Genomic DNA, 13,788 nt, shown 5'->3' on the forward strand with positions numbered 1-13,788 from the left:
TCTCAGGAATTACTACGTGTTTGAATAGCTCAACCGGGTTTCTTGAAGAATTTAATGGATCTCCAAAGGAAATTACAATAAGAAATAATGTCGGTGATGTCCGATAATGTTCAATTCAGAAATAAGATGGTGTTCTTGGTGAGTTGAATACGTATTGCAAAGCCCTAGGAATGGAAAAGAAATAAACATATAACTTATCGACAAAACGGAAAATCATATGTTTCAGTTACAGGTAAGCAAATTGAAGGAGGCTATTTAAAGAACAAAGACTGTTCTAAATGTCCCAAAAAGTGCAATGAGAATTTTACCGAAACAGTACAGCAGACAATGTTGAATTCATATTGGTCTTTAGGCGATATTGAAAAACAAAGACCGGATGGTGACACAAGATGTTCATTGTAAAATATAGTCATTCCCAAAAATTCCGATAGTTAATCAAAATGTTCTTTGAATCCGGGCACTCGCAAATGAAATGAGATTCCGTTCATGCGAGAATCGAAAACCAAAGCATTTGGATATATACCATCTATCCGCATGGTACTTTGCTGTTCAGATGGCACACAAAAAATACAATGTAACTGAGATGGATCAACCAGATTTTCTTGATTTTTCTGAATTACAAAAATGCATATTAAAGAATAAGAAGATTGATACAGATGGAGAAAGTGATAACGATTCATACGGATGGAGAAAATATGGATTTGACGAGCCATTCAAAATGCTCCAAGTCATACGAAGAGGAACCAGAATTAACCATTCATCTTTCCGACTCCAGCCTAAATATAATGCACCACTTTCCTCACTGCGATAAAGATATCAAAGGGCATTGTTCAGGAACAATATCATTATTTTTACAATTCTTTAAAGTTGTCAAATCTTTAAAATATTTAGGAAAACATGGATGAAGATGATGCAGAACAAAATTATGTATTTAGTTAGATTTGGGAATAGAATTTGATGAAACATATTTCACCTACTATGTTTTATATTGTCTATATTCTATATTGTATGAATAACAAATATTTACCAGTAACCTTATTTCAAAATATTTTGAGAGACAAAAGGGCGAATGTCTCCCATTAATAATTGTATTTTTACAGCTTTAATTTATTATTTTTACAGTGAGAAATTGTTTTTTTTTACAATAAAAACTATTTTACCAGTTATCTCAGTACAGTGTTTTTGTAGTTTCGCCCTTATGATCCTAGTACCCGATATTAATAAACTTGTTCACGCATTATATTTTGGTTATGTTGTGTGCGGAAGGATTAAATTTGATTGAATTGTTTTATCTCAAGAATGGTTTGTTTACGAAACTGTGTTTGAGCTAAATGTCAAAAGGCAGTGACAAAATAGCACACTCACACACAATCTTACTAAAACCATGCTAAAACCGTTGAATTGTTGTTCGTTCCACGATCACGCCGTAATGAACGCGCGATACAGTGCTGCTATATTTTTCTATGCTTATTATAGTTCAAAGGCGTAAAAATTATAGTTTTTTTGTAAAAAATATAGTACAGGAACATTTTTCGGCTCGAATCCTTTAAAATTATAGTATTTTGGCATATTCGGCGTAAAATTATAGTATTGTGCTATAATTATAGTATGGCTGGCAACACTGGCGCGATATGCCATTATGCCGGCGCTCCATTTGCACGCAAGTCAGACGATTTTTCGCGTGGAGCACCCCAGATCTGCAGACTTTTTAATCCGCAGACCAGGCTCGTTGGATTTCAAACATGTTTGGGAGGAGTCCAATCTCTTTGGTCTTCGGACTTTTTTTCGCGTGGAGCACCCTAGATCTGCGGACTTTTTTAATCCGCAGACCAGGCTCGTTGGATTTCAAACAGGTTTGATACGTTACTCTCCGAGTTGACAGACTTCGTCCGTCAATCACTATGCAAATTCTATTAGACTTTAATACGCGATCATTCGGACCGAAAAAAATCTGTAATTGTTTAACATTTATTTGCCGCTGAATATTATTATTATTTTATAAATACCTGCAAGATGTACGCCGATCAGAAAACAGGGCTGTCAAAATAATATTATGAATTAATATTTTTAAAATGTTAATTTCATCATAGTTTTTAATCAAACCTGTGCAAGTACGTACCTGATAACTTGGGTGGATTTTGTAGCAAACATACTATTGATATATATACGGGATATATATAAAATGTTCCTGTACTATATATTTTTTTTAAATACTATAATTTTTACGCCTTTGTACTATAATCAGCATAGAAAAAGATGGCAGCACTGCTATGGTGTCATTTGTGATTTGTGAATTGGTCATAGATAAGATAAAAGTATACTAGTCTATGGATAAGATTTGCATTGGTGTTGATAGTTCGCTCGTGATACGTATGTATCGATTTCTTATAAAAGTAATCTTATTTTTTTCATTCTAATCTCAATTCTAAATTTAAAAATATAATTACGACGTCAAGTATTCTTTCGGAATTTTCATTATAAATTGCGTATACTGTCTGGAAAATACGTAAATGCAATGATGTCTCTGGATTCCGAAGGACCGCCCGACTTTAACTTGGTTAGCTATTGCACGCAGTCGTTATCGTCTTTGGAATTATCGGCGTTGGAGGCCCAATCTTCTCGTCTTGTATCTGATCATCAAGCCAAAATGCTCGAGGTGAACGCGAAAAAGCATTGGGACCTCTTCTACAAAAGAAATCAAACCAAGTTCTTCAAGGACCGGCACTGGACTACCCGGGAATTTGAAGAGTTGACAAGGAACGATGTTGAAGCCGGCAATCGCGTTTTATTGGAAGTGGGATGTGGCGTTGGTAATTTGATTTTCCCTCTGATTAAGGAGGGTATATCTAACTTTTTCTTTTACGCGTGTGACTTTTCCCCACGTGCCATTGAATTGCTGAAGTCAAATGACCTATACGATGAAAACATTGTGAAGGCTTTTGTAGCCGATATCACATCAGAAACTGCTTGCTCTGAAGTGGAAAATGGTAGCGTCGATCTCGTCTCTATGGTTTTCGTTTTGTCTGCCGTGTTACCTTCGAAATGGAAAGCTTGCGCAGGACTTATGTGGTGCCTTATGAAACCAGGTGGTCTTTTGCTGTTCAGGGATTATGGACGCTATGATATGGCTCAACTTCGATTCAAAGCAGGACACAAAATTGCTGACAATTTATACATGCGGCAGGATGGAACTAGGTAAAATGTTTTGTTCTAAGTCAATTTTTCAGTCCGTGACTGCAAAAATCAGTAGTTCAGAATATAAATCTTGTTCCTCACTTTAAAATATTAAATAGTGTCAATTATGTATTTCGTAATTGTGCCGCGAGGTGGCCATGAGCTTTTATATTTTTTTTTTATGAAAAAAGTTTATTCCATGTAGACAATTATAATAAATACCTTTTTCTGTCGGCGCACCGGCTTTTTTGATCCAATAATTAAAAATTTGAAATTTTCATACATTTTGATGCACCATTATCATAAACTAAGATTATATGAGATAATTGGTTGGGGTAGGTTAGATTAGGTTTGGTTTGGTCTAAAAAGAATGTTTGGCCACCTGCAGCACATTTACCTAAAATATTAAATGGTGTCAATTATGTATTTTCCTGCCCAGTAGTTATTTAATGTCTTCTCTTCATTGTTGTTGTCATGGTCTTTTGAGACATAAAAAAAAACTAAAAAACACTAACACAAAAATAAGTACATGTGCTCTGCAAGCAAAAGAAATCCAAACCGACCCGAGACATCACCCAATTAACATGTGGGTTTCTCAGATTTTTCAAAATGTGTTTTTAATTATTTATTACACTATGGGTGGCTTATCTCCCAAATTGATTGCTTATATATAGCTTTGATAGTTATGCAGGAAATGATTACATACATTTCTAATAATTGTATTACAAATATTAATGTTGTAGGAGCTACTTTTTTGAACTGGATGAGCTGAAGGAGTTATTTCTCAGGACAGGTTTTGAAGTTATAAACATTAGCTACATTCAACGGAGGACTGTTAATGTCAAAGAAGGCATTGATGTACCCCGCACATTCCTACAAGCCAAGTTCATGAAACCAGAAGTACCAAAATAATGTATAACACTTACAATCACCAGAGAAAATTTTGGTATGTATATTGGCACATATTTTGGTACTGGTTAAAGCGGATACGGCGGAAAACGCATTTTGAAAATAGCCGATAAACTGGATTATTTGTTAGGTTAACTAAACCTAACCTAAACTAACAAATAATCCAGTTTATCGGCTATTTTCAAAATGCGTTTTCCGCTGTATCCGCTTTAACCGAACAGTACCCATATTTTCTTTTCTGTCCTTTCGTCATTTAAATTGTGTCGATAAACTCAAGGCTATACCTCAGCTGAGGCATGGTATGAAAAGATTGTAACTGTTAAAAATTCAACATGCGTCCATTTAGTGTTTATGTTTATTGTTTGTTATATTAGTAATAATATTATATTCATTGACATGTTTTCTTTTTCGAGTAACCCATAACGTTTTTAGTCATCATGATATAAAAATATATTCTTATGACGCCAGTTAAGAGTATACAATGCAAGCTGCCTTCACATTAATACGATTTGATCTCGATAATGTAGCATTGTGGCGAGCATAGACAATGGTTATTTACCATTTTAAACAATTAAGAGAATGATGCACAAACGTATGCAATTAAATAAAGTTGACTATTTGACAATATTAATAATTGTGATTGATAACAATTAGAATGGTAGCAAGTTATTATGAGTCAAATACAAAGCTGCTCATTACAATATTTTGTAATGTTAACCTTTAAAAATCACGTCTAAATATCTCCTAATGAATAATATGTAAATTAGGTTAGTTTATAAGTTGTCTATTGTCGATGTTAACAGTTCCGTGAAAATGTTCATACTTCAATCCTAGCAAATCGTATTAATGTGAAGGCACCTTGTATTGTATACTCTTAAAAAATGACGTGTGACAGTTAATGGCGGCGAGCGAGAGCGGAGAACCAGTCAGTAGTGGCGTTCTAGCCTATTATGTGTTCACGTGACATAATCTGCTTTACCAGCATTTGAAAAGATGATATCCACAATCCAGATATACCTATGACTGTCTATAAATAAGGCACAGTAATGATGATAATTGCTAACCGATGATATATGCGGGTCTTTCTAAATTATTTTTGGAAAAAACAATGCCGTTTATAAGAATATCAATAATCTATGAGACTGCCATGTGGTTTTCATAACGATAATTAAGAAAAATTCCCAAATGATTCAAACTAATATTTATCTGACCTGTCAAAAATTAAATGTCTTTTTTCAATCTAATGCATTTGACTAATACCTAGTCCTTTTATTTCAGATTATGATTCTTGGATACGATTAGTTTCTGCAATCGTTTGAACCCAACAAAGCAAATGATGTATTACTTGATATGATGATATGATATCTTTCTAGGTATGTACCTATGTCTGATTCCCTGTCTATTGGTTTATGTGAACGTCTAAACTTTTTAGAGTAAATTTCAATTTATATGAAAGGACTTGCTGGCCAAATCAAATTTTGAAATCCTTTGCATTCATAACGTAATATGAAGTAATTCCGTACCGGTATCAAAGAATGTTGACATGTTGAGTGTGATATATGACCAATTTTGTTGGTTCGGTTGGTTTAATGTTTTAATTACTACTGTATAAATAACCATTTCGACCAACTTCAAAATATTAATTATCTGTCGACCAATTCTACCATAATGAAAACAATTTAATGTACATGATGATATTTACCACCAAGATCTCCGAGGTTACATGAAGAGAACTTAACTATGTAAACTGATGTACATATTACAAGTCTAAGAACATGTCTGGTTAATCATTATTATTAATCGAGACATCAAATTTTTGTTGCAGTTGGAAGGCAATAAGGTGCCCCCCCATACTCTGGAGATGACCTTGTTTCCTAAGGTAACATTTTCTTTTCATTCAACTGTTTTTAAAATCGCTACCTTGCGTCTCATTTCAGATAATTTGTAGTTGTTTACTACGTTTAACATACATAATTTTGAAAACACTTCTGAGAAAATATATAACCAATAGAAAAAATACAACACCCAGCAGGATCGAGCCTGCGTCTCTCGGGATTCGCGCCCACGCACCACAATGCTATAGGCATCATATATAATTGCGACAATGTTCAATAAAAAGAATGTTACATTCTTAAATCTTTGTGAATTATTCATTCAATAAAAAAAATAGTTAATTTACTACGTTTAAGTTTTCATATGTTGATATGTTAGTGACAGAAGTGTTTTAATGGATGTTTATTGATAGACTCATAAGATTCGTCTGCTGATGACGATCTGATACAAGTGTGTTAGCAGTGACGAGTGCCTGGTATCGACTGAGTGTTGGTTATATTTTTTTGACGATAGATAGTACTACAAACTGACTCAAATTTGACTCCAATTGAAATGTTTATGATGATATTTACCACCAAGATCTCCGAAGTTACATGAAGAGATTTATAGAAAAACTGATGAAACATTTCAAACTCAATTTTGTCTGGTCTTGCTTTATTAATGTCACCGGCTGTTTGGAATCGTTACATTCCGCCGTCTGCATAGCTCTGAAGGTGTTGAGGTTCACTTAGTCTTAGTCGAACCGCCACTGATTATGAGCTTTTCTAAATTATTATTTTCCATTCTGGCTACATAGCCAAATAACCTTAATAACATATCGTCGTTAACACCGCGTAAGTCCCCATTTGGCGGTTTTGAGTTTTGAATAACATTCGGTAGGTAAAAAAATCCTACACCATGTTCCTTCTATGGAAAAATTCTTTTTGAATGAAAAAATGATTTTTTTTTAACTAAACAAAAAAAATAAGTTAAAAAGTATCAATTTTCAATTTTTTGAGACGTTTTTTGTTTTCCCTGAAAATTTTAATTAATTGACTTCCGCGGTGTTGTTTTTTAAGTGACGATATGCATGTAATTAAATATATACATAATATGTCATAGCAGTAGACAGTGGCATCTCTCAATCTAAAAATCTTTCCCATACATATCTGCCTCCACCGTTTACGGAAATTTGTACATTCACTGTGAAATGTATCAGAAATATATGGTCAAGACCATCCAACCTCTTTGGGTCGTATAGTACTGAGATAAAATTCAGGTCTAAATAAAACACGGTTCTCTTCAGTTTACAGGAAGCCAGCGGCAAACAAATTTTGAAAATAGCCGATATACTAGATTAATTTGTCAGGTTAGGGTAGGAACCTAACCGTCAGGTAAAGAAGGAAAATACTTTTTACTTTGGATTTTAAATTGTATAATATTTTTTATAAACCTACTAAATGACTTTTCTCATTCCCAATGACAATTTAAGGTCATTTTCAACAGTTAATGCTATTTTAGAGATTTATTTTCGATCCTATAATTTATTATTACAGTAAAACCTCCTTATGAATTCCATGGGACCGAAAATCGAAAAAAAAAATATTACGAAATATGAAATGTATTGGGGGAAAATATAAAATTTTGTTTTGATTTCTTTTAATTTCGTTTCCGATCATAGATGTGCCTACCGAATTGGGTCATAAAATGTCAGGATTATTTTTATTACCTTCATAAAATAAGTAATTTTTGATGTTTCAAGAAAAGTCTGTCACAGTTTTCAATGACTGGCTCATGAAATATTGTACATTATACGATTTATTGAATATTTTTATACGCAAGGACTCTGAAATCATTTCGAATTACGAAATTTGAATTAAAGGTATGGTTTTATATGAAATTAATGTTCAAGGGACTTTTTTTTCACGAAAATTTCGAATTACGGCTAATTTCGAATTATCAGTGTTCTTACTAACGAGGTTTTACTGTACCTAATAAAATATTTTGATTATTAAACTTGCAGAGCCAACCAACTACTACATGGAACAGAAAGGACATGGAATGTAAATTATGTAAGCAATTTGTGTTTTTAATATAATTAAATTACAATTAAATTTTAAAGTTTTTATGATGATATTTTACCACCAAGATCTCCGAGGTTACATGAAGAGAACTTTAAGTTATTTCTGATGAAAACATTGAATCAATTTATACCAACAGATTGTTTTTTGTACTCTAAAAATATCTGGGAATATTGCTAATTGTGCATTCTCTGGTCTTTATTTAGGAAGGTAGCTGATTGATGATGTGCAGGGGCTGAAATAGGGTCAAGATTTCAAGGTAATATGAAAAAAATTTATTCATTAGAAATCTTTTTTCTTGGGAGAAAATAAAATTTAGTTGTAAGCTCTCCGCTGACATAATCACTAGCTGTTGTGCACTCCTCTATACCCTGCGCAGGCGTACTCCGCCAGCTAGCGGTGAGAGCTGTTTATGAAATAGTTTTTGTAATTAATTATGTTGACGATATAATGTGCTAATTCTACATTAAAAGCTTGATTTGTAAATATAACAAATACAATGTTGAATGACTGCATTTTATTTTTGATTCTATACAAATTATTTTGTCTATTCACTGATTTATACATAGGTACAAGGGTGGGTCAATAATTCCTTAAAAAAAAGCATTAAAACAGTTTTTCTTTTTGTATTTTTTTTTTATTTCTCAACATAATCTCCTTGGAGCTCAATACACTTGGTTAGACGTTTCTCAATTTTTTTTAAACCGTCAGAAAAATAAGTTTTCGGAAGGTCCTCAAAATAAGCATTTGTCCGATCGATGACTTCTTCATTTGAAAAAAAACGTTGTCCACTTAGCCATTTTTTTAAGTTTGGGAAAAGGAAAAAGTCACTGGGGGCTAAATCTGGCGAATACGGTGGGTGGTCGACCAATTCGAACTCCAATTCTTCAATTTTAGCCATTGATCGTAAACATGTGTGAACACGGGCATTGTCCTGATGAAAGAGGATTTTTTTCCTGTTTAAATGAGGCCGTTTTTCTTCAATTTTGTTTTTTAGCTGGTCCAATAAAGATGCATAATAATCCCCTGTTATTGTTTTTCCTTTTTCCAAATAGTCAACGAAAATAATTCCACGTGCATCCCAAAATACAGTAGCCATAACCTTACCAGCTGATTTTACGGTTTTCGCCTTCTTTGGACATGGTTCGCCTTTCGCAATCCACTGCTTCGACTGTTCTTTCGTCTCGGGAGTATAGTGGTGTATCCATGTTTCATCTACAGTCACAAAGCGACGAAAAAATTCATCCGGATTGCGTTGCATGAGCGACAACAGGGCTTTAGAGGCCACCACCCTATTGCGTTTATTGTCGACTGTGAGCAAACGCGGCACCCATCTTGCAGAATTTTTTTTCATGCCCAATTTGTCATGTAAAATAGAAATGACGCTACCTTTTGAGATCCCTGTAACCTCAATTATCTCACTCAACTTTAATCTTCGGTCACTTAACACCTTATCGTGGATTTTATTGATCATTTCTGGTGTAGTCACCTCTACAGGACGTCCTGAGCGTGGTTCATCCTTTGTTGATGTACGACCACGTTTAAATTCATTTAACCAGTTATAAATAGTTGCAAGTGAAGGAGCAGATATGCCGTGAACTAAATCCAACTCATTTTTTATTTCCTTTGCTGTTAACCCTTTTATATTAAAATGTTTAATAACAGCTCTAAACTCAATTTTCTCCATTTTCCATTTTTCCATTTTCCCCAAGCAATTTTTTTTTTAAATGTACGAGAAACACACAACAACCCGACCAATCTGATTGAAACTTCGCAGCATACTGAATCGGTAGTGCCGCTGCATTAAAACAAACCGCTTACAGTACTAGTCGCGCCACCTGTCGGCTTTTCTAAGGACTTATTGACCCACCCTCGTACATATAAGTACAAATCACTGAGGAATTATTACACTAAACATCATAAATGCTGACTAATGTTTTAAATTAATGAAATAAATATTCCATCTCTAAATCAACAAAAATAAAAATCGGAGTCACATATTGATTCTAAACTAAATGAGACTTATCGGTTTATTATATTGACATTAAATAAAAGTGAGAGTGACAACGTTGCATTTTATTTTTGCACACTGACAATGATGACATAATACAAAATGAATTCTTCGTGAATTATAAACAATTTTAACATGTATTAGCTCTAACTGAATTGACCAATGTTATTTTCGATTGTTAATTTTTTATGAAAAAAGATTAGTCATACAAAATTACTTGTTTTACAGGTTACCTTATTCGACAAAATGAATTAGAAAGTAATCTGCCTAACACATTGCGGTTGGTTGCACAGCTTTCTCAATTTTGCTAAAAAGAAATAATTGTATGTTGCCTGGGGGAGAGTCATAGTCCTGCAACATAATATTTTGTTCATCCAAATGAAATCGGTAAGCTATAACAAATTAAGGGAAATCAAACTGAATTTTTTAAAGTTAGTCTAATATTAATTTTTTTGGATTATGATGAAACAGTTACATAATATGAATTCTTCATGAATTATAAAAACCAAATCATGTATTAGCTCTATCTGACATTAAATAGATTTCGGCTAATTAAAATTATAATAATCTCTTCAAAATAATATTATGAATGCTCTTTGCAGGTGGTTTCCGATGAATATTTTTGAGTCTGCTGATGAAGACGATGACTGCTTTATCATATGTGATGGATGACTGATGTAACAAAGAAAATAAATATTTCTTGTTTGAAACATTGTTGTGTTTTAATTACTGACATGGTCAAGTTTTATGCAAAAAGAATTCAGTGCACAAACAATATTACATTTTTTAGTGACAGCCTGGAAAGAAAACTATTATTACATGAAGTAGGCTAGGTACACATTGGAAGAATTGTTCATACAGCCAAAACATTATCGAAAGTTTTTCCAAAATGAAAATCCAACATGATTGTTTTTGACAAACTTGTACTTTTTACTCGGACTTATTAATTGCTAGAAACACAGTAAGCTCCGCGCCACTGCCACTCTCTTAGGACAAAAAATGCGCAATGTTGTTTTAAAATGACAAACGGATGCTCCCATCCAGCACATTTTCAGACAAAAACGAATAGTATCAAAATTGCCTCATGTATCAATTTTCTGGAAGTTTAAACGATTATGTTTGTGCTAAAATTTTCATATTCAGTGGCGGCAATAGCTAATAGGCTAATATTGAGGGTAATAATTTACAAACTAGGAACTGCATTATATAACTATTGGTAGAATTAATAATTGCTTATAAATTTACTAAAATATATATATTTATTTCCGCCCTGCTGACTAAAATGAAGTTAAATGCTATATTTGTTCTTACGCAAATATATGACACATATTGGCGAAACCTCAATTAAATGCGATGTTTGCACTTATACAAACAGAATATTTGACTGGTAAACACTTACTCATTAGAAGAACCGCAACAAATACGATATTTCCGAATTTACAAGTAGAAGGTGGGTATAACCATGCTGATGAGAAAACTGATAAGCAATTTACATTGGATACCTACCTTATTTAATAACTGCCAAAAGCGCGTTTACGCGCCGTAATTACACCAATTAACTAATTGTGGCATAGAAAGGATTAAATGCAATTGAATTAAACCTATGACCACCCAAAAACATTAAATGCTGTTCGTATTATTAATATGACAACCGTCCGGCTGACTCGAGCACAATGTTGCAAGTGATAAAGAATAGCTAATATTATTTGGTTAAACATGTGAATTTGTTTTGTCAAACTGATTTCATTTAAGATTCTTCATCATGACAGCAAAATTACCGCATCTGCCTTAGGTTTGCCACTGCTGGAATAGATTATCTCTTATAATTCCATGAATCGTGAAGTGAACGAAATAAACATCCAAAGAACTGACTCCATAATTGGCCAGAAGTGAAAACAATTTTTGAAGGCTCATTGTTAGAAACATCGGGATCGACGTGGAAGAGTGGTGCTATCTACTTTGTTCAATAAAGTGAAGGACACTATGGGCCTCAATACTTGCAGATGGTGAAATGAGCAGGCTCAAACCATTTTTGTGTTGTAGACAGTGAGAGACATGAAATGGAAGAATAGCAGGTTATTTTATGGAAAACCTTTACCATATCAATACCTACTTGGGGAGGACAATAATAAAATATCCCAACGTCAAATCCACATAGGTTATAACAATTAATTGTGTAAATGATCTGAAGTACATTATTATTCAAATGAGCAAGATTAAATTGTATTGATAAGATACAAGTGTGAGGTTTGATAGTTTTATTAATAAGGCGAGAAAACTGATATAATTGGCTTGATTTAAGTGAAATTAGTAGTTATAACAACAATTACTTAAGCCCTGCATAATTAGGTACTGTGCAATAGAAGAAAAATATCAGCGAATATTCATGGTTAAAAAGTTTCATAGACAGCTAAATTCACATAGGTTTGATGCGTACACCACTTCTGATGGTTCGTAAAGCATTTATTGGTATTAAACGGTGTGCAGCCAAAGAGGTAAGGACCAAGGCCTGAACAAAAACGATGCATGAGTGCGAGTGAGAAAGTATTCGGCACCCTTATAATCTCTGCGACACGCGCTAGAGTAAGATAAAAGGTCTACATATGTTTTCGTTAGTTTCCAAATATATCGCCGACAAATCGTGGTGAATCGCTTCAGGTAGCATCGTAGCTCGTGTTGCTAAATTTCTATTTTTTGAGTTAAACATAAAGTCAGTGGTAAATATTTTTGGTTAATTAAGTAGGAAAGATGGTTCTGTGTGTTGTATTAAAATATGGTAGCCGTACTGATAAGCAAGAAGATGGTATTACGTTTCATAGGTAAGTTGATACATGTTCGTGATAATTTATTTGTAAATTATTATATATTTTAATATTAGTGACCTAGCGTTTCTTTAAAAAAACTTAAATTATGGATATCTTTACCTAATGGTTGCATTTTGACCGCTTAAAAATACTATATAACGTAAAAAAATAGAAAATTATATTTAAATTCTGAGCGTCTAGTGCGAGCACTACCAAAATGGTCCATGGTCTCGAACATTTGCAGACGAATGCGTTCGCTCGCTCACAAACCAAACGTATGGCACGCAGCTTCATTTAGCAATGCAAAGGGTGGTGTCTAGATGTATCTATAGTCTATGGTAAGGACTGATTATAGCTTTACCTAATATCTTGGCTATAGATGTCATAACGGTGATCTGGGGGAACTACGGATCCCCTTTTGTATATTATCTATGGACCCACCTGCACGCATTAGTTCGTAACACTGCATATGGCGCTATAAAATTGTAGTCCAAGTTATGATGGTTCCAGTATTATTATAGTATGGAGTGTATTTAGCCAATGAGATTTTATATTGTTAAGATGCAGGTTAGCTCAAACTGAGATCCATTTAATTGGGGGACCCAACTTTCAATTGACAACTTTTTTTGGTTGCATCAAACTGGAAGTTCTCTTTTAATATGCTTGCAAAAATGTATTCATTCAAAAAAGTTGACAATTCAAAGTTGGTTCCCCCAAGTAAATAGACATCCCAAACTGAAGGTGGGCAATGTATGATTTTCATCGTAAAGGCGTTCCCATTGAGCACAAGGCTGTTCAAAAGATAGGTATTTTATTTCTAAAACAACAGTTTACCTTTTCTGTTGTAGCAGCATATAGAGGTGCTTTTTAAAATTCAGATTATTGGTTTATATCAAAGAGATTGGTTTATATAGTATATTTTGGGATGTTTATAAAAAAGTAGGCTAATAAATAAATGGACGACCTCTTTGTGGACGACATATTTTTTTGTTTTGGC

The 13,788-nt window shown here is 33.5% G+C and overlaps 1 protein-coding gene across 3 annotated transcripts; it reads left to right on the forward strand.

Moving 5' to 3' along the window:
- The first annotated feature begins 2,340 nt into the window (after nucleotides 1–2,340).
- On the forward strand, nucleotides 2,341–10,699 carry LOC147071773 (tRNA N(3)-cytidine methyltransferase METTL6). 3 transcript variants are annotated; one of them, XM_085947622.1, is made up of 8 exons: nucleotides 2,341–3,195; nucleotides 3,918–4,614; nucleotides 4,979–5,456; nucleotides 5,909–5,962; nucleotides 7,919–7,967; nucleotides 8,183–8,235; nucleotides 10,216–10,374; nucleotides 10,590–10,699. In XM_085947622.1, the coding sequence occupies exons 1-2, from the start codon at nucleotides 2,516–2,518 to the stop codon at nucleotides 4,084–4,086; spliced, it is 849 nt and encodes a 282-aa protein (XP_085803748.1). In that variant the 5' UTR covers nucleotides 2,341–2,515; the 3' UTR covers nucleotides 4,087–4,614; nucleotides 4,979–5,456; nucleotides 5,909–5,962; nucleotides 7,919–7,967; nucleotides 8,183–8,235; nucleotides 10,216–10,374; nucleotides 10,590–10,699. The 3 variants fall into 3 exon arrangements, with proteins under 3 accessions (XP_085803748.1, XP_085803746.1, XP_085803747.1); XM_085947620.1 differs by having other exon boundaries at nucleotides 3,918–4,120; nucleotides 5,362–5,456; XM_085947621.1 differs by lacking the exon at nucleotides 7,919–7,967 and having other exon boundaries at nucleotides 3,918–4,120; nucleotides 5,362–5,456.
- The last annotated feature ends 3,089 nt before the right edge of the window (nucleotides 10,700–13,788 follow it).

The sequence above is a fragment of the Rhyacophila brunnea genome, unplaced genomic scaffold (assembly GCF_057557595.1).
Source record: "Rhyacophila brunnea isolate RB1 unplaced genomic scaffold, BYU_Rbru_1.0 scaffold_2, whole genome shotgun sequence".
NCBI lineage: Eukaryota > Metazoa > Arthropoda > Insecta > Trichoptera > Rhyacophilidae > Rhyacophila > Rhyacophila brunnea.